Source organism: Rhinoderma darwinii, unplaced genomic scaffold, assembly GCF_050947455.1.
Source record: "Rhinoderma darwinii isolate aRhiDar2 unplaced genomic scaffold, aRhiDar2.hap1 Scaffold_40, whole genome shotgun sequence".
NCBI classification, from domain to species: Eukaryota; Metazoa; Chordata; class Amphibia; order Anura; family Rhinodermatidae; genus Rhinoderma; species Rhinoderma darwinii.
In genome coordinates this window covers 19,026-44,207 of record NW_027463598.1, presented here as the reverse complement: position 1 = coordinate 44,207, position 25,182 = coordinate 19,026, and the positions used below count along the sequence as shown (strand labels likewise).

At 44.8% G+C, this 25,182-nt stretch overlaps 1 protein-coding gene across 4 annotated transcripts in view; it reads right to left on the bottom strand.

The window, feature by feature from the left end:
- Positions 1-25,182, bottom strand: part of SYMPK (symplekin scaffold protein) — a 79,458-nt gene that overhangs the window by 44,365 nt on the left and 9,911 nt on the right. For all 4 annotated transcript variants that reach the window (XM_075848424.1, XM_075848422.1, XM_075848423.1 and 1 more), the window contains 3 exons: positions 21,604-21,853; positions 21,272-21,442; positions 20,923-21,165 (listed from right to left, as the gene is read on the bottom strand). In XM_075848424.1, the coding sequence (XP_075704539.1) occupies positions 20,923-21,165; positions 21,272-21,442; positions 21,604-21,853 (664 nt within the window). The remainder of the gene's footprint in view (positions 1-20,922; positions 21,166-21,271; positions 21,443-21,603; positions 21,854-25,182) is intronic.

The following is a 25,182-nucleotide window of genomic DNA, read 5'->3' as shown; positions in this document are numbered from 1 at the left end:
CACTTCAGAACTGAACTGGCACCTTCAAAAAAAGGCTTTTGAAATTTTCTTAAGAATATGAGAAATTGCTGTTTATGTTCTAAGCCTCGTAACGTCCAAGAAAAATAAAAGAATGTTCAAAAAACGATGCCAATCTAAAGTAGACATATGGGAAATGTGAACTAGTAACTATTTTGGGTGGTATAACCGTCTGTTTTTCAAGCAGATGCATTTAAATTCTGAAAAATGCTATTTTTTGTAAATTTTCTCTAAATTTTGCAATTTTTCACAAATAAAGACTGAATATATCGACCAAATTTTACCACGAACATGAAGCCCAAAGTGTCACGAGAAAACAATCTCAGAATCGCTTGGATAGGTTTAAGCATTCCGACGTTATTACCACATAAAGTGAAATATGTCAGATTTGAAAAATGGGCTCTGAGCCTTAAGGCCCAAACTAGGCTGCGTCCTTAAGGGGTTAAGGACCCAGCCTTGTTTTGGCCTTAAGGCTCAGAGCCCATTTTTGAAATCTGACATATTTCACTTTGTGGTAATAACGTCGGAATGCTTAAACCTATCCAAGCGATTCTGAGACTGTTTTCTCGTGACACATTGGGCTTTATGTTCGTGGTAAAATTTGGTCGATATATTCAGTGTTTACTGGTGAAATTTTTTTTTTTTTAAATAGCATTTTTCTGAATTGAAATGCATGTGCTTGTAAAACAGACGGTTATACCACCCACAATAGTCACTAGTTCACATTTCCCATATGTCTACTTTAGATTGGCAGCGTTTTTTGAACATTCTCTTATTTTTCTTGGACGTTACGAGGCTTAGAACATAAACAGCAATTTCTCATATTTTTAAGAAAATTTCAAAAGCCTTTTTTTAACCCCTTAAGGACGCAGCCTAGTTTGGGCCTTAAGGCTCAGAGCCCATTTTTCAAATCTGACATATTTCACTTTATGTGGTAATAACGTCGGAATGCTTAAACCTATCCAAGCGATTCTGAGATTGTTTTCTCGTGACACTTTGGGCTTCATGTTCGTGGTAAAATTTGGTCGATATATTCAGTCTTTATTTGTGAAAAATTGCAAAATTTAGAGAAAATTTACAAAAAATAGCATTTTTCAGAATTTAAATGCATCTGCTTGAAAAACAGACGGTTATACCACCCAAAATAGTTACTAGTTCACATTTCCCATATGTCTACTTTAGATTGGCAGCGTTTTTTGAACATTATTTTATTTTTCTTGGACGTTACAAGGTTTAGAACATAAACAGCAATTTCTCATATTCTTAAGAAAATTTCAAAAGCCTTTTTTTGAAGGTGCCAGTTCAGTTCTGAAGTGGATTTGAGGGGCCTATGTATTAGAAACCCCCATAAAACACCCCATTTTAAAAACTAGACCCCTCAAAGTATTCAAAACAGCATATAGAAAGTTTTTTAACCCTTCAGGCATTTCACAGGAATTAAAGCAATGTGGAAATGAAATTTGCAAATTTCATTTTTTCTGCTGAATTTCAATTTTATTCAATTTTTTTTTAGTAACAGAGAAGGTTTTACCAGAGAAACACTACTAAATATGTATTGTCCAGATTCTGCAGTTTTTAGAAATGTCCCACATGTGGCCCTACTGCGCTCGTGGACTAAAACACAAGCCCTAGAAGCAAAGAAGCACCTCGTGCATTTTGAGGCCTCTTTTTTATTAGAATATATTTTAGGCAGCATGCCAGGTTTGAAGAGGCGTTGAGGTATCAAAACAATGGAAACCCACCAGAAGTGACCCCATTTTGGAAATTACACCCCTCAAGGAATTCATTTATGGTTTTTGTTATCATTTTGACCCACAGTTTTTTCACAGCACCTATTTGAATTGGGCTGTGAAATGAAAAAAATGATATTTTTTCCAATAAAATGTCATTTTTGATCAAATTTTCTTATTTTCACAGGGAACAACATACCCCATTTTGTTGCCCAATTTGTCCTTAGTGCGGCAATACCCCATTTGTGGTGATAAACTGCCGTTTGGGCCCATGGGAGGGCTCAGAAGGAAAGGAGCGCTATGTGTTTGTTGGAGTCCAGATTTTGCTGGATTGGTTTTCGGGTGCCATGTCGCATTTGCAGAGCCCCAGAGGTATCAAAGCAATGGAAACCCACCAGAAGTGACCCCATTTTGGAAACTACACCCCTCAAGGAATTCATTTATGGTTTTTGTTATCATTTTGACCGCACAGGTTTTTCACAGCACCTATTTGAATTGGGCTGTGAAATGAAAAAAAATGATATTTTTTCCAATAAGATGTCATTTTTGATCAAAATTTCTTATTTTCACAAGGAACAACATACCCCATTTTGTTGCCCAATTTGTCCTTAGTGCGGCAATACCCCATTTGTGGTGATAAACTGCCCTTTGGGCCCATGGGAGGGCTCAGAAGGAAAGGACCACCATTTGGCCTACTGGAGCTTTTCTGGTGCTAAGTCATGTATGCAGAAGCCCCTGAGGTACCAGTACAGTTGAAACCCCCGAGAAGTGACCCCATTTTAAAAACTACACCCCTTAAGACATTCATCTAGAGGTGTAGTGAGCATTTTGACCCCACAGGTACTGTGTAAAAGATAATGCGCAGCAGATGGTGCAGTGTGAGATTTGCAATTTTATATATGTATATGCCATTTCAGTGTCCAATATAGTGTGCCCAGCATGCGCCACCGGAGATATACACCCCTTAAATTGTAATGTGGGTTCTCCTGGGTACGACAATACCCTACATGTGGCTGTTATCAGCTGCCTGGGCATACGGCAGGGCTCAGAAGGGAAAGATGAGGGGGGTAAGCTGTGCGGAGTGCATCAGGGTAAATTGAAAATCAAGGGATGTATGATACATTTTAAAACAATCTTTTATACAGAGCCCTGGTTTTTCGGGACACGTGTCACATTGGTATATTGTGTTCTTCCTTATCCCCCTCTTATAGCAGACTCTGCACCTCTTTTGACTCTTTCCCTTTCCACCGGTTTGGGGACCTTCTCCTGGAAAGTGTTGCCCTGGTACGATGCGCCCCCCCTTCCTGGTCCCTAAAGATTAGATCTTGAAATTCCAGGAAAGTTCCCCTCTGGCCTGCACATCGACGTAGCACATACGAATTGTACAAAGCCATCTGTATGATGTGCCCGGCCAGCTTCTTATACCACACCGCATGGCGCTGTAGGGCTTCAGGACTTGATTTGACAAGTCCATCCCTCCCATGTACCTATTGTAGTCCAGGATGCAGTCTGGTTTGGGGGTGGCCTTTCCTTCATATATCCTAAACCTGTAGGTATACCCTGATGCACTCTCGCACAGCTTATACATCTTCACGCCATACCTTGCCCTCTTACCTGGCAGGTACTGGCGGAATTGAACCCTCCCTTTAAAATGTACCAGGGACTCATCAATAGAAAAACACTTCTCGGGGGTGTATGCTGGGAAAACCGGGCACTGGAACGGTCTAATAGGGGTCTCCGTTTATACAAACGGTCAAAACTGGGGTCATCTCGGAGTGGGCACGGCTCATTATCAGTATAATGTAAGAAGCGAAGTATTGCCTCATTTATTTATTTTTTTAGGTTCCAGTTCATTTCTGAAGTTGCTTTGAGGGGCCCATATATTAGAAACCCCTATCAAACACCCCATTTTAGAAACTAGACCCCTCAAAGTATTCACAACAGCATGTAGAAAGTTTATGAACCCTTTAGGTGTTTCACAGAAATTTAGAGCAAAGTAGAGGTGAAATTTACTCTTTTTATACCATTTTTTTTATAACACAAAAGGATTTATCAGAGAAACGCAACTCAATACTTATTGCCCAGATTCTGCAGTTTAGAGAAATATCCCACATGTGGCCCTAGTGTGGTAATGGACTGAAGCACCGGCCTCCGAAGCAAAGGAGCACCCAGTGGATTTTGAGGCCTCTTTTTTATTAGGCACCATGTCCGGTTTGAAGAGGTCTTGTGGTGCCAAAACATTGGAAACCCCCAAAAGTGACCCCAATTTGGAAACTAGACCCCTTGAGGAATCCATTGTAGTTTTCTTGGGGTGCATGCGGCTTTTTGATCAGTTTTTATTCCATTTTTAGGTGGCGTGGTGACTAAAAAACAGCAATTCTACTATTGTTTTTGTATACTTTTTTTTTTACAGCGTTCACCGTGCGCTATAAATGACACATTCACTTTATTCTGCGGGGCGATACGATTACGCCGATACCAGATGTTTATAGTTTTTTTTTATGTCTTATGGCGTTTGCACAATAAAATACGTTTTGTAAACAATCATTCACTTTTTGTGTTACCTTATTCTAAGAGCCAGAACTTTTTTATTTTTCAATCAATAAAGCCGTGCGAGGACTTATTTTTTGCGTAACGAACTGTAGTTTCAATCAGTACCATTTTTCGGTACATGCGACTTTTTGATCTCTTTTTATTCCATTTTTTGGGAGGTGAAGTGACCAAACAATTGTGATTGTGGTACGGTTTATTAATATTTTTTTTTACGGCGTTCACCGTGCGGGATAAATAACAAAATAATTTTGTAGTTCAGGCCGTTACGGACGCGGCGATACCAATTATGTATAGTTTATTTGTTTGTTTATATATTTTTATTAATAATAAAGGCCTGATAAGGGAAAAAGTGGGACTTTTAATTTTATTACTTTTAAAACTTTTATTTTCTTATTTTTACACATCTTTTTTTAACTTTTTTTTTACTTTATTACTTTGTCCCACTAGGGGACATGAGGGCAGGAGGCCCTGATCGCTATTCTAATACACTGCACTACATGCGTAGTGCAGTGTATTAGAACTGTCAGCTACTCACTGACAGCAAGCATAGTGGGTCCTGACGTTGTCAGGACCCACTAGGCTTCCGTCGATGGCAGAGCCGGACGCCATTGTTTGGTGTCCGGTTGCCATAGTCACCATCGCCGGCCGCTGTCGCGTAGCAGGCCGGCGATGGCAGCTTAACCCCTAAAAAGCCGCGATCTCTATAGAACGCGGCTTTTAAGGGGTTAATCAGCGGGGACACAGCGATCGGTCCCCGCTGTAGGAGCTGTGACAGCTGCTGAACAAGACAGCAGCGTCACAGCTCCTGTATGTGTCGGGAGGACGGCCGAAACGGCCGTTACTCCTGAGACGTACTATTACGGCATGGAGCGCGAACGATACAGCTGCCATGACGTAATAGTACGTCAAGGAGCGGGAAGGGGTTAAGGTACCTGTTCAGTTCTGAAGTGGCTTTGAGGGGCCTATGTATTAGAAACCCCCAATAAAACACCCCATTTTGAAAACTAGACCCCTCAAAGTATTCACAACAGCATTTAGAAAGTTTTTGAACCCTTCAGGCATTTCACAGGAATTAAAGCAAAGTGGAGGTGAAATTTGCAAATGTAACTTTTCTTGCTGAATTTCAATTGTATTACATTTTTTTCTGTAACACGGAAGGTTTTACCAGAGAAACACCACTAAATATGTATTGTCCAGATTCTGCAGTTTTTAGAAATGTCCCACATGTGGCTCTAGTGGCTCATGGAATAAAACACAAGCCCCAGAAGCAAAGAAGCACCTGGTGGATTTTGTGGCCTCTTTTTTATTAGAATATATTTTAGGCAGCATGCCGGGTGTAAAGAGGTGTTGAGGTGCCAAAACAGTAGGAATCCCCCAATAGTGACCCCATTTTGGAAACTACACCCCTCAAGGAATTCATTTATGGGTGTTGTGACCATTTTGACCGCACAGTTTTTTCACAGCGCGCATTTGAATTGGGCTGTGAAATTTTAAAAAATTAAAGTTTTTCCAATAATATGTAATTTGTGATCAAAATTTCTTATTTTCACAGGGAACAAAATACCCCATTCTGTTTCCCAATTTGTCCTGAGTGCAGCAATACCCCATTCTGTTGCACAGTTTGTCCTGAGTGCGGCAGTACCTCATTTGTGGTGATAAACTGCTGTTTGGGCCCATGGGAGGGCTCAGAAGGAAAGGAGCACCATGTGGCCTACTGGGGATTTTCTGGTGTGAAGTCATGTATGCAGAAGCCCCTGAGGTACCAGTACAGTTGAAACCCGCAAGAAGTGACCCCGTTTTAAAAACGACACCCTTAAGGCATTAATCTAGAGGTACATGAATAAAGGAATGGGGAGTGGGAAAAGTAGTGTGTTTTGTAATTACAAAAAAATAAAAAATACTTTATTGTTACATTTATATTAAAAACAATGTTAGATGAAAAGTGATGTTGCGCCAAAGTCCCCTAAATTGGCGCACTATGACAAATTATGTCTGAATTAGATTGCTCCGGATTATAAAAGATATATGTGTGGCTAACCTCCCTTTTTTTTTTTTTATAATAGAGAAGAAACTATAGTAGTCCCTAAACCAAAAATTCATCTAGAGGTGTAGTGAGCATTGTGATCGGAGACCTACACCCCATAAACTGTAATGTGGGTTCTCCTGGGTATGGCAATACCCTACATGTGGCTGTTATCAGCTGCCTGGGCACACAGCAGGGCTCAGAAGGGAAAGATGAGGGGGAAAAGATGTGCGGAGGGCATCAGGGTAAGTAAAACTGGGGTAGATTAAAAATCAAGGGATGTATGATAAATTTTGAAGCACTCTTTCATACAGAGCCCTGGTTTTTCGGGACACGCGTCACATTGATATATCGTGTCCTCCCTTATCCCCTTCTTATAACAGACTTTGCACCTCTTGACTTTTTCCCTTCTTGCCAGTTTGGGGAAATTCTCCTGGAAAGTGATGCCCTGGTACGATGCGTGTGGCCCCGCTTCCAGAAGTACTGGGTGCCCCTCCCCCCCTTCCTGGTCCCTACATATTAGGTTCTTGATAACCCCCTCTTGAAATTCCCGGAAAGTTCCCCTCTTTTCTGCACATGGACGTAGCACGTACACATTGTATAATGCCATCTGTATGAGGTGCCCGGCCGGCTTCTTATACCACACCGCATGGCGCTGACAAGTCCACCCCTCCCATGTACCTATTGTAGACCAGGATGCAGTCCGGTTTGGGGGTCTCTGTACAGGTACATGGGTACTGGTGTGACATCTCTCTTGTCTTGTATGTGACACACAATATGTTGCTACGGGATTGTGCCCGGCTCTCACCCCTTCTTGTTTGCCCTGCAGAGTCTTAGGGAGGCCTCTCAGATTTCTTCTAGCAGTGCCGAATGCCGCAGGACTCCTGGCAGCGAGGGACCTGAAGAGCGGGACGCTGGTATAAAAATTATCCAGGTAGAGGTGGTGACCCTGGTCCAGCAGTGGGTGCTCCAAATCCCACACAATTTTTGCATTAACTCCCAGTAAGGGGGGGGGGGGGCATTCTGGGGGCTGAGCACTGGTGTCCTTCCCTTCATATATCCTAAACCTGTAGGTATACCCTGATGCACTCTCGCAGCTTCTACATCTTCACGCCATACCTTGCCCTCTTACCCGGCGGGTGCTCGCGGAATTGAACCCTCCCTTTAAAATGTACCAAGGGCTCATCAATAGAAATACACGTCTCAGGGGTGAATGCTGGGAAAACCGGGCACTGAAACGGTCTAATAGGGGTCTCCGTTTATACAAACGGTCAAAACTGGGGTCATCTCGGGGTGGAGGGGGGGGGGCACGGCTCATTATCAGTATAATGTAAGAAGCGAAGTATTGCCTCATTTATTTATTTTTTTAGGTTCCAGTTCATTTCTGAAGTTGCTTTGAGGGGCCCATATATTAGAAACCCCTATCAAACACCCCATTTTAGAAACTAGACCCCTCAAAGTATTCACAACAGCATGTAGAAAGTTTATGAACCCTTTAGGTGTTTCACAGAAATTTAGAGCAAAGTAGAGGTGAAATTTACTCTTTTTATACCATTTTTTTTATAACACAAAAGGATTTATCAGAGAAACGCAACTCAATACTTATTGCCCAGATTCTGCAGTTTAGAGAAATATCCCACATGTGGCCCTAGTGTGGTAATGGACTGAAGCACCGGCCTCCGAAGCAAAGGAGCACCCAGTGGATTTTGAGGCCTCTTTTTTATTAGGCACCATGTCCGGTTTGAAGAGGTCTTGTGGTGCCAAAACATTGGAAACCCCCCAAAAGTGACCCCAATTTGGAAACTAGACCCCTTGAGGAATCCATTGTAGTTTTCTTGGGGTGCATGCGGCTTTTTGATCAGTTTTTATTCCATTTTTAGGTGGCGTGGTGACTAAAAAACAGCAATTCTACTATTGTTTTTGTATACTTTTTTTTTTACAGCGTTCACCGTGCGCTATAAATGACACATTCACTTTATTCTGCGGGGCGATACGATTACGCCGATACCAGATGTTTATAGTTTTTTTTTATGTCTTATGGCGTTTGCACAATAAAATACGTTTTGTAAACAATCATTCACTTTTTGTGTTACCTTATTCTAAGAGCCAGAACTTTTTTATTTTTCAATCAATAAAGCCGTGCGAGGACTTATTTTTTGCGTAACGAACTGTAGTTTCAATCAGTACCATTTTTCGGTACATGCGACTTTTTGATCTCTTTTTATTCCATTTTTTGGGAGGTGAAGTGACCAAACAATTGTGATTGTGGTACGGTTTATTAATATTTTTTTTTACGGCGTTCACCGTGCGGGATAAATAACAAAATAATTTTGTAGTTCAGGCCGTTACGGACGCGGCGATACCAATTATGTATAGTTTATTTGTTTGTTTATATATTTTTATTAATAATAAAGGCCTGATAAGGGAAAAAGTGGGACTTTTAATTTTATTACTTTTAAAACTTTTATTTTCTTATTTTTACACATCTTTTTTTAACTTTTTTTTTACTTTATTACTTTGTCCCACTAGGGGACATGAGGGCAGGAGGCCCTGATCGCTATTCTAATACACTGCACTACATGCGTAGTGCAGTGTATTAGAACTGTCAGCTACTCACTGACAGCAAGCATAGTGGGTCCTGACGTTGTCAGGACCCACTAGGCTTCCGTCGATGGCAGAGCCGGACGCCATTGTTTGGTGTCCGGTTGCCATAGTCACCATCGCCGGCCGCTGTCGCGTAGCAGGCCGGCGATGGCAGCTTAACCCCTAAAAAGCCGCGATCTCTATAGAACGCGGCTTTTAAGGGGTTAATCAGCGGGGACACAGCGATCGGTCCCCGCTGTAGGAGCTGTGACAGCTGCTGAACAAGACAGCAGCGTCACAGCTCCTGTATGTGTCGGGAGGACGGCCGAAACGGCCGTTACTCCTGAGACGTACTATTACGGCATGGAGCGCGAACGATACAGCTGCCATGACGTAATAGTACGTCAAGGAGCGGGAAGGGGTTAAGGTACCTGTTCAGTTCTGAAGTGGCTTTGAGGGGCCTATGTATTAGAAACCCCCAATAAAACACCCCATTTTGAAAACTAGACCCCTCAAAGTATTCACAACAGCATTTAGAAAGTTTTTGAACCCTTCAGGCATTTCACAGGAATTAAAGCAAAGTGGAGGTGAAATTTGCAAATGTAACTTTTCTTGCTGAATTTCAATTGTATTACATTTTTTTCTGTAACACGGAAGGTTTTACCAGAGAAACACCACTAAATATGTATTGTCCAGATTCTGCAGTTTTTAGAAATGTCCCACATGTGGCTCTAGTGGCTCATGGAATAAAACACAAGCCCCAGAAGCAAAGAAGCACCTGGTGGATTTTGTGGCCTCTTTTTTATTAGAATATATTTTAGGCAGCATGCCGGGTGTAAAGAGGTGTTGAGGTGCCAAAACAGTAGGAATCCCCCAATAGTGACCCCATTTTGGAAACTACACCCCTCAAGGAATTCATTTATGGGTGTTGTGACCATTTTGACCGCACAGTTTTTTCACAGCGCGCATTTGAATTGGGCTGTGAAATTTTAAAAAATTAAAGTTTTTCCAATAATATGTAATTTGTGATCAAAATTTCTTATTTTCACAGGGAACAAAATACCCCATTCTGTTTCCCAATTTGTCCTGAGTGCAGCAATACCCCATTCTGTTGCACAGTTTGTCCTGAGTGCGGCAGTACCTCATTTGTGGTGATAAACTGCTGTTTGGGCCCATGGGAGGGCTCAGAAGGAAAGGAGCACCATGTGGCCTACTGGGGATTTTCTGGTGTGAAGTCATGTATGCAGAAGCCCCTGAGGTACCAGTACAGTTGAAACCCGCAAGAAGTGACCCCGTTTTAAAAACGACACCCTTAAGGCATTAATCTAGAGGTACATGAATAAAGGAATGGGGAGTGGGAAAAGTAGTGTGTTTTGTAATTACAAAAAAATAAAAAATACTTTATTGTTACATTTATATTAAAAACAATGTTAGATGAAAAGTGATGTTGCGCCAAAGTCCCCTAAATTGGCGCACTATGACAAATTATGTCTGAATTAGATTGCTCCGGATTATAAAAGATATATGTGTGGCTAACCTCCCTTTTTTTTTTTTTATAATAGAGAAGAAACTATAGTAGTCCCTAAACCAAAAATTCATCTAGAGGTGTAGTGAGCATTGTGATCGGAGACCTACACCCCATAAACTGTAATGTGGGTTCTCCTGGGTATGGCAATACCCTACATGTGGCTGTTATCAGCTGCCTGGGCACACAGCAGGGCTCAGAAGGGAAAGATGAGGGGGAAAAGATGTGCGGAGGGCATCAGGGTAAGTAAAACTGGGGTAGATTAAAAATCAAGGGATGTATGATAAATTTTGAAGCACTCTTTCATACAGAGCCCTGGTTTTTCGGGACACGCGTCACATTGATATATCGTGTCCTCCCTTATCCCCTTCTTATAACAGACTTTGCACCTCTTGACTTTTTCCCTTCTTGCCAGTTTGGGGAAATTCTCCTGGAAAGTGATGCCCTGGTACGATGCGTGTGGCCCCGCTTCCAGAAGTACTGGGTGCCCCTCCCCCCCTTCCTGGTCCCTACATATTAGGTTCTTGATAACCCCCTCTTGAAATTCCCGGAAAGTTCCCCTCTTTTCTGCACATGGACGTAGCACGTACACATTGTATAATGCCATCTGTATGAGGTGCCCGGCCGGCTTCTTATACCACACCGCATGGCGCTGACAAGTCCACCCCTCCCATGTACCTATTGTAGACCAGGATGCAGTCCGGTTTGGGGGTCTCTGTACAGGTACATGGGTACTGGTGTGACATCTCTCTTGTCTTGTATGTGACACACAATATGTTGCTACGGGATTGTGCCCGGCTCTCACCCCTTCTTGTTTGCCCTGCAGAGTCTTAGGGAGGCCTCTCAGATTTCTTCTAGCAGTGCCGAATGCCGCAGGACTCCTGGCAGCGAGGGACCTGAAGAGCGGGACGCTGGTATAAAAATTATCCAGGTAGAGGTGGTGACCCTGGTCCAGCAGTGGGTGCTCCAAATCCCACACAATTTTTGCATTAACTCCCAGTAAGGGGGGGGGGGGGCATTCTGGGGGCTGAGCACTGGTGTCCTTCCCTTCATATATCCTAAACCTGTAGGTATACCCTGATGCACTCTCGCAGCTTCTACATCTTCACGCCATACCTTGCCCTCTTACCCGGCGGGTGCTCGCGGAATTGAACCCTCCCTTTAAAATGTACCAAGGGCTCATCAATAGAAATACACGTCTCAGGGGTGAATGCTGGGAAAACCGGGCACTGAAACGGTCTAATAGGGGTCTCCGTTTATACAAACGGTCAAAACTGGGGTCATCTCGGGGTGGAGGGGGGGGGGCACGGCTCATTATCAGTATAATGTAAGAAGCGAAGTATTGCCTCATTTATTTATTTTTTTAGGTTCCAGTTCAGTTCTGAAGTTGCTTTGAGGGGCCCAGATATTAGAAACCCCTATGAAACACCCCATTTTAGAAACTAGACCCTCAAAGTATTCACAACAGCGTGTAGAAAGTTTATGAACCCTTTATGTGTTTCACAGGAATTTAGAGCAAAGTAGAGGTGACATTTACATTTTTTTTTTTGTCAGAAAATCCTCTTTATACCATTTTTTTTATAACACAAAAAGTTTTATCAGAGAAACGCAACTTAATACGTATTGCCCGGATTCTGCAGTTTAGGGAAATATCCCCCATGTGGCCCTCGGGCGGTGAGGACTGAAGCGCCGGCCTCCGAAGCAAAGGAGCGACTAGAGGATTATGGGGCCTCATTATTAGGCCCCATGTCCGGTTTGAAGAGGTCTTGTGGTGCCAAAACATTGGGAACCCCCCAAAAGTGACCCCATTTTGGAAACTAGACCCCTTGAGGAATTCATTGTAGTTTTCATGCGGTGCATGCGGTTTGTGATCAGTTTTTATTCTATTTTTAGGTGGCGTGGTGACTAAAAAACAGCAATTCTACTATTGTTTTTTTATTCTATTATTTTTACAGCGTTCACCGTGCGGTATAAATGACAGTCACGTTATTCTGCGGTGATGTGATTACGGTGATATCAGGTGTATATAGTTATTACAGGTCACCGTGCGGTATAAATGACAGTCACGTTATTCTGCGGTGATGTGATTACGGTGATATCAGGTGTATATAGTTATTACAGGTCACCGTGCGGTATAAATGACAGTCACGTTATTCTGCGGTGATATCAGGTGTATATAGTTATTACAGGTCTCCGTGCGGTATAAATGACAGTCACGTTATTCTGCGGTGATGTGATTACGGTGATATCAGGTGTATATAGTTATTACAGGTCACCGTGCGGTATAAATGACAGTCACGTTATTCTGCGGTGATGTGATTACGGTGATATCAGGTGTATATAGTTATTACAGGTCTCCGTGCGGTATAAATGACAGTCACGTTATTCTGCGGTGATGTGATTACGGTGATATCAGGTGTATATAGTTATTACAGGTCTCCGTGCGGTATAAATGACAGTCACGTTATTCTGCGGTGATGTGATTACGGTGATATCAGGTGTATATAGTTATTACAGGTCACCGTGCGGTATAAATGTCAGTCACGTTATTCTGCGGTGATGTGATTACGGTGATATCAGGTGTATATAGTTATTACAGGTCACCGTGCGGTATAAATGACAGTCACGTTATTCTGCGGTGATGTGATTATGGTGATATCAGGTGTATATAGTTATTACAGGTCACCGTGCGGTATAAATGACAGTCACGTTATTCTGCGGTGATGTGATTACGGTGATATCAGGTGTATATAGTTATTACAGGTCTCCGTGCGGTATAAATGACAGTCACGTTATTCTGCGGTGATGTGATTACGGTGATATCAGGTGTATATAGTTATTACAGGTCTCCGTGCGGTATAAATGACAGTCACGTTATTCTGCGGTGATGTGATTACGGTGATATCAGGTGTATATAGTTATTACAGGTCACCGTGCGGTATAAATGACAGTCACGTTATTCTGCGGTGATGTGATTACGGTGATATCAGGTGTATATAGTTATTACAGGTCACCGTGCGGTATAAATGACAGTCACGTTATTCTGCGGTGATATGATTACGGTGATATCAGGTGTATATAGTTATTACAGGTCACCGTGCGGTATAAATGACAGTCACGTTATTCTGCGGTGATGTGATTACGGTGATATCAGGTGTATATAGTTATTACAGGTCACCGTGCGGTATAAATGACAGTCACGTTATTCTGCGGTGATTACGGTGATATCAGGTGTATATAGTTATTACAGGTCTCCGTGCGGTATAAATGACAGTCACGTTATTCTGCGGTGATGTGATTACGGTGATATCAGGTGTATATAGTTATTACAGGTCACCGTGCGGTATAAATGACAGTCACGTTATTCTGCGGTGATATGATTACGGTGATATCAGGTGTATATAGTTATTACAGGTCACCGTGCGGTATAAATGACAGTCACGTTATTCTGCGGTGATGTGATTACGGTGATATCAGGTGTATATAGTTATTACAGGTCACCGTGCGGTATAAATGACAGTCACGTTATTCTGCGGTGATATCAGGTGTATATAGTTATTACAGGTCTCCGTGCGGTATAAATGACAGTCACGTTATTCTGCGGTGATGTGATTACGGTGATATCAGGTGTATATAGTTATTACAGGTCTCCGTGCGGTATAAATGACAGTCACGTTATTCTGCGGTGATGTGATTACGGTGATATCAGGTGTATATAGTTATTACAGGTCTCCGTGCGGTATAAATGACAGTCACGTTATTCTGCGGTGATGTGATTACGGTGATATCAGGTGTATATAGTTATTACAGGTCACCGTGCGGTATAAATGTCAGTCACGTTATTCTGCGGTGATGTGATTACGGTGATATCAGGTGTATATAGTTATTACAGGTCACCGTGCGGTATAAATGACAGTCACGTTATTCTGCGGTGATGTGATTATGGTGATATCAGGTGTATATAGTTATTACAGGTCACCGTGCGGTATAAATGACAGTCACGTTATTCTGCGGTGATGTGATTACGGTGATATCAGGTGTATATAGTTATTACAGGTCACTGTGCGGTATAAATGTCAGTCACGTTATTCTGCGGTGATGTGATTACGGTGATATCAGGTGTATATAGTTATTACAGGTCACCGTGCGGTATAAATGACAGTCACGTTATTCTGCGGTGATGTGATTACGGTGATATCAGGTGTATATAGTTATTACAGGTCACCGTGCGGTATAAATGACAGTCACGTTATTCTGCGGTGATTACGGTGATATCAGGTGTATATAGTTATTACAGGTCTCCGTGTGGTATAAATGACAGTCACGTTATTCTGCGGTGATATGATTACGGTGATATCAGGTGTATATAGTTATTACAGGTCTCCGTGCGGTATAAATGACAGTCACGTTATTCTGCGGTGATGTGATTACGGTGATATCAGGTGTATATAGTTATTACAGGTCTCCGTGCGGTATAAATGACAGTCACGTTATTCTGCGGTGATGTGATTACGGTGATATCAGGTGTATATAGTTATTACAGGTCACCGTGCGGTATAAATGACAGTCACGTTATTCTGCGGTGATGTGATTACGGTGATATCAGGTGTATATAGTTATTACAGGTCACCGTGCGGTATAAATGACAGTCACGTTATTCTGCGGTGATGTGATTACGGTGATATCAGGTGTATATAGTTATTACAGGTCACCGTGCGCTATAAATGACAGTCACGTTATTCTGCGGTGATATGATTACGGTGATATCAGGTGTATATAGTTATTACAGGTCTCCGTGCGGTATAAATGATAGTCACGTTATTCTGCGGTGATGTGATTACGGTGATATCAGGTGTATATAGTTATTACAGGTCACCGTGCGGTATAAATGACAGTCACGTTATTCTGCGGTGATGTGATTACGGTGATATCAGGTGTATATAGTTATTACAGGTCTCCGTGCGGTATAAATGACAGTCACGTTATTCTGCGGTGATTACGGTGATATCAGGTGTATATAGTTATTACAGGTCTCCGTGCGGTATAAATGACAGTCACGTTATTCTGCGGTGATATGATTACGGTGATATCAGGTGTATATAGTTATTACAGGTCTCCGTGCGGTATAAATGACAGTCACGTTATTCTGCGGTGATGTGATTACGGTGATATCAGGTGTATATAGTTATTACAGGTCTCCGTGCGGTATAAATGACAGTCATGTTATTCTGCGGTGATGTGATTATGGTGATATCAGGTGTATATAGTTATTACAGGTCACCGTGCGGTATAAATGACAGTCATGTTATTCTGCGGTGATGTGATTATGGTGATATCAGGTGTATATAGTTATTACAGGTCACCATGTGGTATAAATGACAGTCACGTTATTCTGCGGTGATGTGATTACGGTGATATCAGGTGTATATAGTTATTACAGGTCTCCGTGCGGTATAAATGACAGTCACGTTATTCTGCGGTGATGTGATTACGGTGATATCAGGTGTATATAGTTATTACAGGTCACCGTGCGGTATAAATGACAGTCACGTTATTCTGCGGTGATGTGATTACGGTGATATCAGGTGTATATAGTTATTACAGGTCTCCGTGCGGTATAAATGACAGTCACGTTATTCTGCGGTGATATGATTACGGTGATATCAGGTGTATATAGTTATTACAGGTCACCGTGCGGTATAAATGACAGTCACGTTATTCTGCGGTGATATGATTACGGTGATATCAGGTGTATATAGTTATTACAGGTCTCCGTGCGGTATAAATGACAGTCACGTTATTCTGCGGTGATATGATTACGGTGATATCAGGTGTATATAGTTATTACAGGTCACCGTGCGGTATAAATGACAGTCACGTTATTCTGCGGTGATGTGATTACGGTGATATCAGGTGTATATAGTTATTACAGGTCACCGTGCGGTATAAATGACAGTCACGTTATTCTGCGGTGATGTGATTACGGTGATATCAGGTGTATATAGTTATTACAGGTCTCCGTGCGGTATAAATGACAGTCACGTTATTCTGCGGTGATATGATTACGGTGATATCAGGTGTATATAGTTATTACAGGTCACCGTGTGGTATAAATGACAGTCACGTTATTCTGCGGTGATATCAGGTGTATATAGTTATTACAGGTCTCCGTGCGGTATAAATGACAGTCACGTTATTCTGCGGTGATATGATTACGGTGATATCAGGTGTATATAGTTATTACAGGTCTCCGTGCGGTATAAATGACAGTCACGTTATTCTGCGGTGATTACGGTGATATCAGGTGTATATAGTTATTACAGGTCTCCGTGCGGTATAAATGACAGTCACGTTATTCTGCGGTGATATGATTACGGTGATATCAGGTGTATATAGTTATTACAGGTCTCCGTGCGGTATAAATGACAGTCACGTTATTCTGCGGTGATTACGGTGATATCAGGTGTATATAGTTATTACAGGTCACCGTGCGGTATAAATGACAGTCACGTTATTCTGCGGTGATGTGATTACGGTGATATCAGGTGTATATAGTTATTACAGGTCACCGTGCGGTATAAATGACAGTCACGTTATTCTGCGGTGATGTGATTACGGTGATATCAGGTGTATATAGTTATTACAGGTCACCGTGCGGTATAAATGACAGTCACGTTATTCTGCGGTGATGTGATTACGGTGATATCAGGTGTATATAGTTATTACAGGTCTCCGTGCGGTATAAATGACAGTCACGTTATTCTGCGGTGATGTGATTACGGTGATATCAGGTGTATATAGTTATTACAGGTCACCGTGTGGTATAAATGACAGTCACGTTATTCTGCGGTGATATGATTACGGTGATATCAGGTGTATATAGTTATTACAGGTCACCGTGCGGTATAAATGACAGTCACGTTATTCTGCGGTGATATGATTACGGTGATATCAGGTGTATATAGTTATTACAGGTCTCCGTGCGGTATAAATGACAGTCACGTTATTCTGCGGTGATGTGATTACGGTGATATCAGGTGTATATAGTTATTACAGGTCACCGTGCGGTATAAATGACAGTCACGTTATTCTGCGGTGATATGATTACGGTGATATCAGGTGTATATAGTTATTACAGGTCACCGTGCGGTATAAATGACAGTCACGTTATTCTGCGGTGATGTGATTACGGCGATACCAGATGTTTATAGTTATTACAGCGTTCACCGTGCGCTATAAATGACAGTCACTTTATTCTGCGGGGCGATACGATTACGCCGATACCAGATGTTTATAGTTTTTTATGTTTTATGGCGTTTGCTCAATAAAATACGTTTTGTAATAAATCATTCACTTTTTGTGTTACTTTATTCTAAGAGCCAGAACTTTTTTCTTTTTCCATCAATAAAGCCGTGCGAGGACTTATTTTTTGCGTAACGAACTGTAGTTTCCATCAGGACCATTTTTCGGTACATACGACTTTTTGATCTCTTTTTATTCCATTTTTTAGGAGGTGAAGTGACCAAACAATTGTGATTCTGGTACGGTTTATTATTATTTTCTTTTACGGCGTTCACCGTGCGGGATAAATAACGAAATCATTTTGTAGTTCAGGCCGTTACGGACGCGGCGATACCAATTATGTAAAGTTTATTTGTTTGTTTATATATTTTTATTAATAATAAAGGACTGATAAGGTAAAAAGGGGGATTTTTAATTTTATTACTTTTAAAACATTTATTTTCTTAGGCGGGATTCACACGACAGGGTTTCCCGGCCGGGTGCCGGCCGTTCATAAATCGGCCGGCACCCGGCTGCATTAGGAATAATAGACCCCTAATGGGGCTATTAGCACGACCGATTTTTTGACGGCCGGGAAAACCGGCCGTCAAAAAATAGGACATGCTCTATTTTCGGCCGGGTGCCCGGCCGCCCGGCTCCCATAGAAGTCTATGGGGCCGGGTAATACCCGGCCATCACCGGAATGTGTCCCGAGTGATGGCCGGGTCTACCGTCGCTCGCGCACTCTCTCTCCTCCTCCTCACAGTGCAGAGTGCATGTGAGGAGGAGGAGGAGGGTCTTTTATTGCTCGCTGTAGGAGTCGGAATCCCCAATCCCCGGCCGGGGATTGGTGATTCCGCTACAGGAGAAGTGCATGACTACACTGTCCATATATGGACACAGCAAAGTCACGTACTTCTGCAGCGGAATCCACGACTCTATGGCCGGGGAAGCCGCTACAGGAGAAGTGCATGACTACACTGTCCATATATGGACACAGCAAAGTCACGTACTTCTGCAGCGGAATCCACGACTCTATGGCCGGGGATTCCGCTACAGGAGAAGTGAGTGACTACACTGTCCATATATGGACACAGTGACGTCACTCACTTCTGAAGCGGAATTCCCGACCTGTGGCAGGGAATTCCTCTTCAGGAGAAGTCAGTGACTACACTGTCCATATATGGACATTGAAGTCAGTGACTTCTCCTGGAAGGGGGGGGGGATGGGTGTAACCTACAGGGGACTTGGCGGCATCACCTACAGGGGGCTGGGCGGCATCACCTACAGGGGGCAGGGTGGGCGGCATCACCTACAGGGGGCAGGGTGGGCGGCATCACCTACAGGGGGCAGGGTGGGCGGCATCACCTACAGGGGGCAGGGTGGGCGGCATCACCTACAGGGGGCAGGGTGGGCGGCATCACCTACAGGGGGCAGGGTGGGCGGCATCACCTACAGGGGGCAGGGTGGGTGGCATCACCTACAGGGGGCTGGGTGGCATCACCTACAGGGGGCTGGGTGGCATCACCTACAGGGGGCTGGGTGGCATCACCTACAGGGGGCTGGGTGGCATCACCTACAGGGGGCTGGGTGGCATCACCTACAGGGGGCTGGGTGGCATTACCTACAGGGGGCTGTGTGGCATCACCAACAGGGGGCTGGGTGGCATTACCTACCAGGGGGGCTGTGGCATTATCTACAAAGGGCTGTGTGTGGCAACAAATTTAAATGAAATTCATCCGATTTTAAAACGGACAGGGAAAAAAACGGATGCAAATCGGCCGGTAAAAACGGCAACTCGGCCCGGAACGGAATCGGAACGGATGCTAACCGGCCGGGAAAATCGGCCAAAAACGGCCGATTTTCCCGGCCGGCACTCGGACCCTGTCGTGTGAATGAGGCCTTATTTTTACACCTTTTTTTTTACTTTATTACTTTGTCCCACTCGGGGACTCGAGGGCAGGAGGCCCTGATCGCTATTCTAATACACTGCACTACATGCGTAGTGCAGTGTATCAGAGCTGTCAGCTACTCACTGACAGCAAGCATAGTGGGTCCTGACTTCGTCAGGACCCACTAGGCTTCCGTCGATGGCAGAGCCGGACGCCATTGTTTGGTGTCCGGTTGCCATGGCCACCTTCGCCAGCCGCTATCGCGTAGCAGGCCGGCGATGGCAGCTTAACCCCTAAAAATCCGTGATCACAATTGAACACGGCTTTTCAGGGGTTAATCAGCGGGGACAAAGCGATCGTTCCCCGATGTAGGAGCTGCGGCAGCTGCTGTACGAAACAGCAGCTGTCACAGCTCCTGTATGTGTCGGGAGGACGGCCGAAATGGCCGTTACTCCCGCGACGTACTATTCCGTCGCTGAGCGCGAACGTATTGGTTAGCGCGACGGAATAGTACGTCGCTGAGCGCGAAGGGGTTAAATACTGAATGTGTCGAGCAAATTTTGTAAGTAACATAAAGTCCAATGTGTCACAAGAAAACAATCTCAGAATCGCATGGAAAGGTGAAAACATCCCGGAGTTATTACCACATAAAGCGACACGTCAGATCTGAAACAAATGAGGCTTTGTCAGGAAGGTCAAAAGTGGCCACAGAGGGAAGGGGTTAACCTATCCCCTATAGTGTGGTGACCGACACTGTGCCCTAAAGATTTGGCCTTACAAGTGCTTTATTGAGAGAGAAAATAACCGATTCCGATGTTTTTTTACAGGTCTTATTTTCATGCGCAATTTAGAGCTTTAAAACGCTTGTATTACGCTCCGAAATACGTGTCCTATTGATTTACAAGGGGAAGAGCAGATGTGGCACATTCTTATGCTTAATTAAAAATGTTTTGCAGAAATACGCTTCATAAAAAAGGAATGGACATGTAATTACGTGAAACAAAAGCAGATTTTCCATTAAAAGTACAAAAAAAAAATGCTTTGAAAAAACACCTGAAAATACTTTATAAAAACCAAACACTGAAATTCAGCTCCAAAAACACCTGCAATTCGATGTTCTCTCTTAAATTCAACCTTGAATTTTTCAGTCTGAACACATGCCGTGTGAACATCGCCTTAATCTTCTTATTTACGCCCCCTATTATTTGGATTTTCAGCTGCTACCGTATAACCGGAGGACGCCGCTCCTTTTCCTGCTCGGTTACCCCCTAGGACTGGCACCAATTCTCTACGCCCTCATCCTATGGACTAGCTCACCTGTTCGGCTCTTCTTCTGGCCTCCTTCTCCACTTTCCCTGGTCCTCTTGCGACCAAGCTCCCGAGGTGGAGGCATGTGGCGAGTAATCTCTGCCTGACCAGTACCCAGATCCATTAGTAGGGTGGTAATGGGCCCCTGGTATTCACAAGACGACGGATGCCGGAGAACACTAAGTAACTGCAACTTCAGGTTTTTTCGAACGCTGCTCACTTGAGATTTGGCCAGAGTTGGAGGTAAGTTTGCTAAAAAAAAACGTCAAAAGGAAAATGAGAACAGCCGACGAGAACATTTGGCATCTCCTGTGCGGACACAGTGACGGTCCAGGTCGTGCGTCACCCATCACCTCACCATGCAGAGTCTCATAGGCCTGAATGACCTCCGTCATGAAGATCGGTCTCTGACGAGCGATTGATGCCAAAGAACCGAGTGCCGCAGTAAGGTTGATGCTGGAGATGGCAGGGTGAGCCATGAATTTCAGGAGCTCTTTCAGGGCTTGTTTCCCAACATCTCTTAATATATCTACAGACAAACCAGAAAACGGTCAACAATATCACCAAATACACCCAAGAGTGATATAGGTCTCGCCCCACCACGCCCAGGGGCGAGCGGCTAAACCCCAGACAAATCCGCAATGGCAGGACAAAAATAATTAATCTAAAAAGGGGATTGCAAATACGTACTGAACTTCAGGAAGGGGTGATCTGTAGGAATCTGCTCCAGGCTGATATCTCCCTCCTGCCTCTTGGGAATTTCACTATCTGCAGTACGGGCGGACAAAGTCACGATCAAACTCTCCACAAACTTCACCGCATGCGTGCGAATTCCATCGTTGTCAGACTCCAGAAGTTGCAGAATGTCAGCCGCCATCTCAGTAACCAGGTCCCAGCAGGACTCTTGGCGATCTGACGCAGGGCGAGAGCGGGCGACCCACTGGTGGGAACAAGGCATAAGGTGACCACATGGAGGAGCCGCATCATATTCATTATGTCATGTATAAGTCTCAGAGGGAACAATCTCACTTGGCATCACGAACATCCACCATTACTCAGTATTATAACCAATCAGGATGAATCATTGAGGCAGCTCGGCCTAGGTAAGAAATCCAGCACAGCGACCCTCGCGTGAAGCACAAACCCTGAGAGGCTTCCCAGCTCGGAGCTCAGAGGAATGGCGGCAGAAACATAGAGGACAATAAACGCAAAAACGGGAAACTCTCGGCAGACGAAATGTTTCCCTTATCGGAGATTCTTCCTGCGGCAGATCTAACCCTAGCGCGTCCCGACATCCTCCACCCAGGAGAAAAGATAACCCTAGCGCGTCCCGACTTCCTCCACCCAGGAGAAAAGATAACCCTAGCGCGTCCCGACACAGTAGAACTGCAAATATCACTGGTTCTAGATGAGGAGATGATGTTACTATAAATATAACTGGATCTAGTACTGGAGATGATATCACTATAAATATAACTGGATCTAGTACTGGAGATGATATCACTATAAATATAACTGGTTCTAGTACTAGAGATGATATCACTATAAATATAACTGGTTCTAGTACTAGAGATATCACTATAAATATAACTGGTTCTAGTACTGGAGATATCACTATAAATATAACTGGATCTAGTACTAGAGATGATATCACTATAAATATAACTGGATCTAGTACTGGAGATGATATCACTATAAATATAACTGGTTCTAGTACTAGAGATGATATCACTATAAATATAACTGGATCTAGTACTGGAGATGATATCACTATAAATATAACTGGATCTAGTACTGGAGATGATATCACTATAAATATAACTGGATCTAGTACTGGAGATGATATCACTATAAATATAACTGGATCTAGTACTGGAGAGGATATCACTATAAATATAACTGGATCTAGTACTGGAGATGATATCACTATAAATATAACTGGTTCTAGTACTAGAGATGATATCACTATAAATATAACTGGCTCTAGTACTGGAGATGATATCACTATAAATATAACTGGTTCTAGTACTAGAGATGATATCACTATAAATATAACTGGATCTAGTACTGGAGATGATATCACTATAAATATAACTGGATCTAGTACTGGAGATGATATCACTATAAATATAACTGGATCTAGTACTGGAGATGATATCACTATAAATATAACTGGTTCTAGTACTGGAGATGATATCACTATAAATATAACTGGCTCTAGTACTGGAGATGATATCACTATAAATATAACTGGATCTAGTACTGGAGATGATATCACTATAAATATAACTGGATCTAGTACTAGAGATGATATCACTATAAATATAACAAGTACTGGAGATGATATCACTATAAATATAACTGGTTCTAGTACTGGAGATGATATCACTATAAATATAACTGGTTCTAGTACTGGAGATGATATCACTATAAATATAACAAGTACTGGAGATGATATTACTATAAATATAACTGGATCTAGTACTAGAGCTTTGGGGGAATTATACAGTGTGGGGGCAGCTGTGTGGGCACTACAGCGTGTGAGTAGGCCCTATGGCGGCCCTACAGCGCGTGAGTAGGCCCGATGGCGGCCCCACACCGCGTGAGCAGGCACGATGGCGGCCCCACACCGCGTGAGCAGGCACGATGGCGGCCCCACACCGCGTGAGCAGGCACGATGGCGGCCCCACACCGCGTGAGCAGGCACGATGGCGGCCCCACACCGCGTGAGCAGGCACGATGGCGGCCCCACACCGCGTGAGCAGGCACGATGGCGGCCCCACACCGCGTGAGCAGGCACGATGGCGGCCCCACACCGCGTGAGCAGGCACGATGGCGGCCCCACACCGCGTGAGCAGGCACGATGGCGGCCCCACACCGCGTGAGCAGGCACGATGGCGGCCCCACACCGCGTGAGCAGGCACGATGGCGGCCCCACACCGCGTGAGCAGGCACGATGGCGGCCCCACACCGCGTGAGCAGGCACGATGGCGGCCCCACACCGCGTGAGCAGGCACGATGGCGGCCCCACACCGCGTGAGCAGGCACGATGGCGGCCCCACACCGCGTGAGCAGGCACGATGGCGGCCCCACACCGCGTGAGCAGGCACGATGGCGGCCCCACACCGCGTGAGCAGGCACGATGGCGGCCCCACACCGCGTGAGCAGGCACGATGGCGGCCCCACGCCGCGTGAGCAGGCACGATGGCGGCCCTACGCCGCGTGAGCAGGCACGATGGCGGCCCTACGCCGCGTGAGCAGGCACGATGGCGGCCCTACGCCGCGTGAGCAGGCACTATGGCGGCCTTAAGCCGCGTGAGCAGGCACTATGGCGGCCTTACACCGCGTGAGCAGGCACTATGGCGGCCTTACACCGCGTGAGCAGGCACGATGGCGGCCTTACACCGCGTGAGCAGGCACGATGGCGGCCTTACACCGCGTGAGCAGGCACGATGGCGGCCTTACACCGCGTGAGCAGGCACGATGGCGGCCTTACACCGCGTGAGCAGGCACGATGGCGGCCTTACACCGCGTGAGCAGGCACGATGGCGGCCTTACACCGCGTGAGCAGGCACGATGGCGGCCTTACACCGCGTGAGCAGGACGATGGCGGCCTTACACCGCGTGAGCAGGCACGATGGCGGCCTTACACCGCGTGAGCAGGCACGATGGCGGCCTTACACCGCGTGAGCAGGCACGATGGCGGCCTTACACCGCGTGAGCAGGCACGATGGCGGCCTTACACCGCGTGAGCAGGCACGATGGCGGCCTTACACCGCGTGAGCAGGCACGATGGCGGCCTTACACCGCGTGAGCAGGCACGATGGCGGCCTTACACCGCGTGAGCAGGCACGATGGCGGCCTTACACCGCGTGAGCAGGCACGATGGCGGCCTTACACCGCGTGAGCAGGCACGATGGCGGCCTTACACCGCGTGAGCAGGCACGATGGCGGCCTTACACCGCGTGAGCAGGCACGATGGCGGCCTTACACCGCGTGAGCAGGCACGATGGCGGCCTTACACCGCGTGAGTAGGCACTATGGCGGCATTATACTGTGTGGGGGCAGCTATGGGGCATTATACTGTGTGGAGGCAGCTATGGGGACATTATACTGTGTGGGGGCAGCTATGGGGCATTATACTGTGTGGAGGCAGCTATGGGGCATTATACTGTGTGGGTGCAGCTATGAGGACATTATACTGTGTGGAGGCAGCTATGGGGACATTATACTGTGTGGAGGCAGCTATGGGGGCATTATACTGTGTGG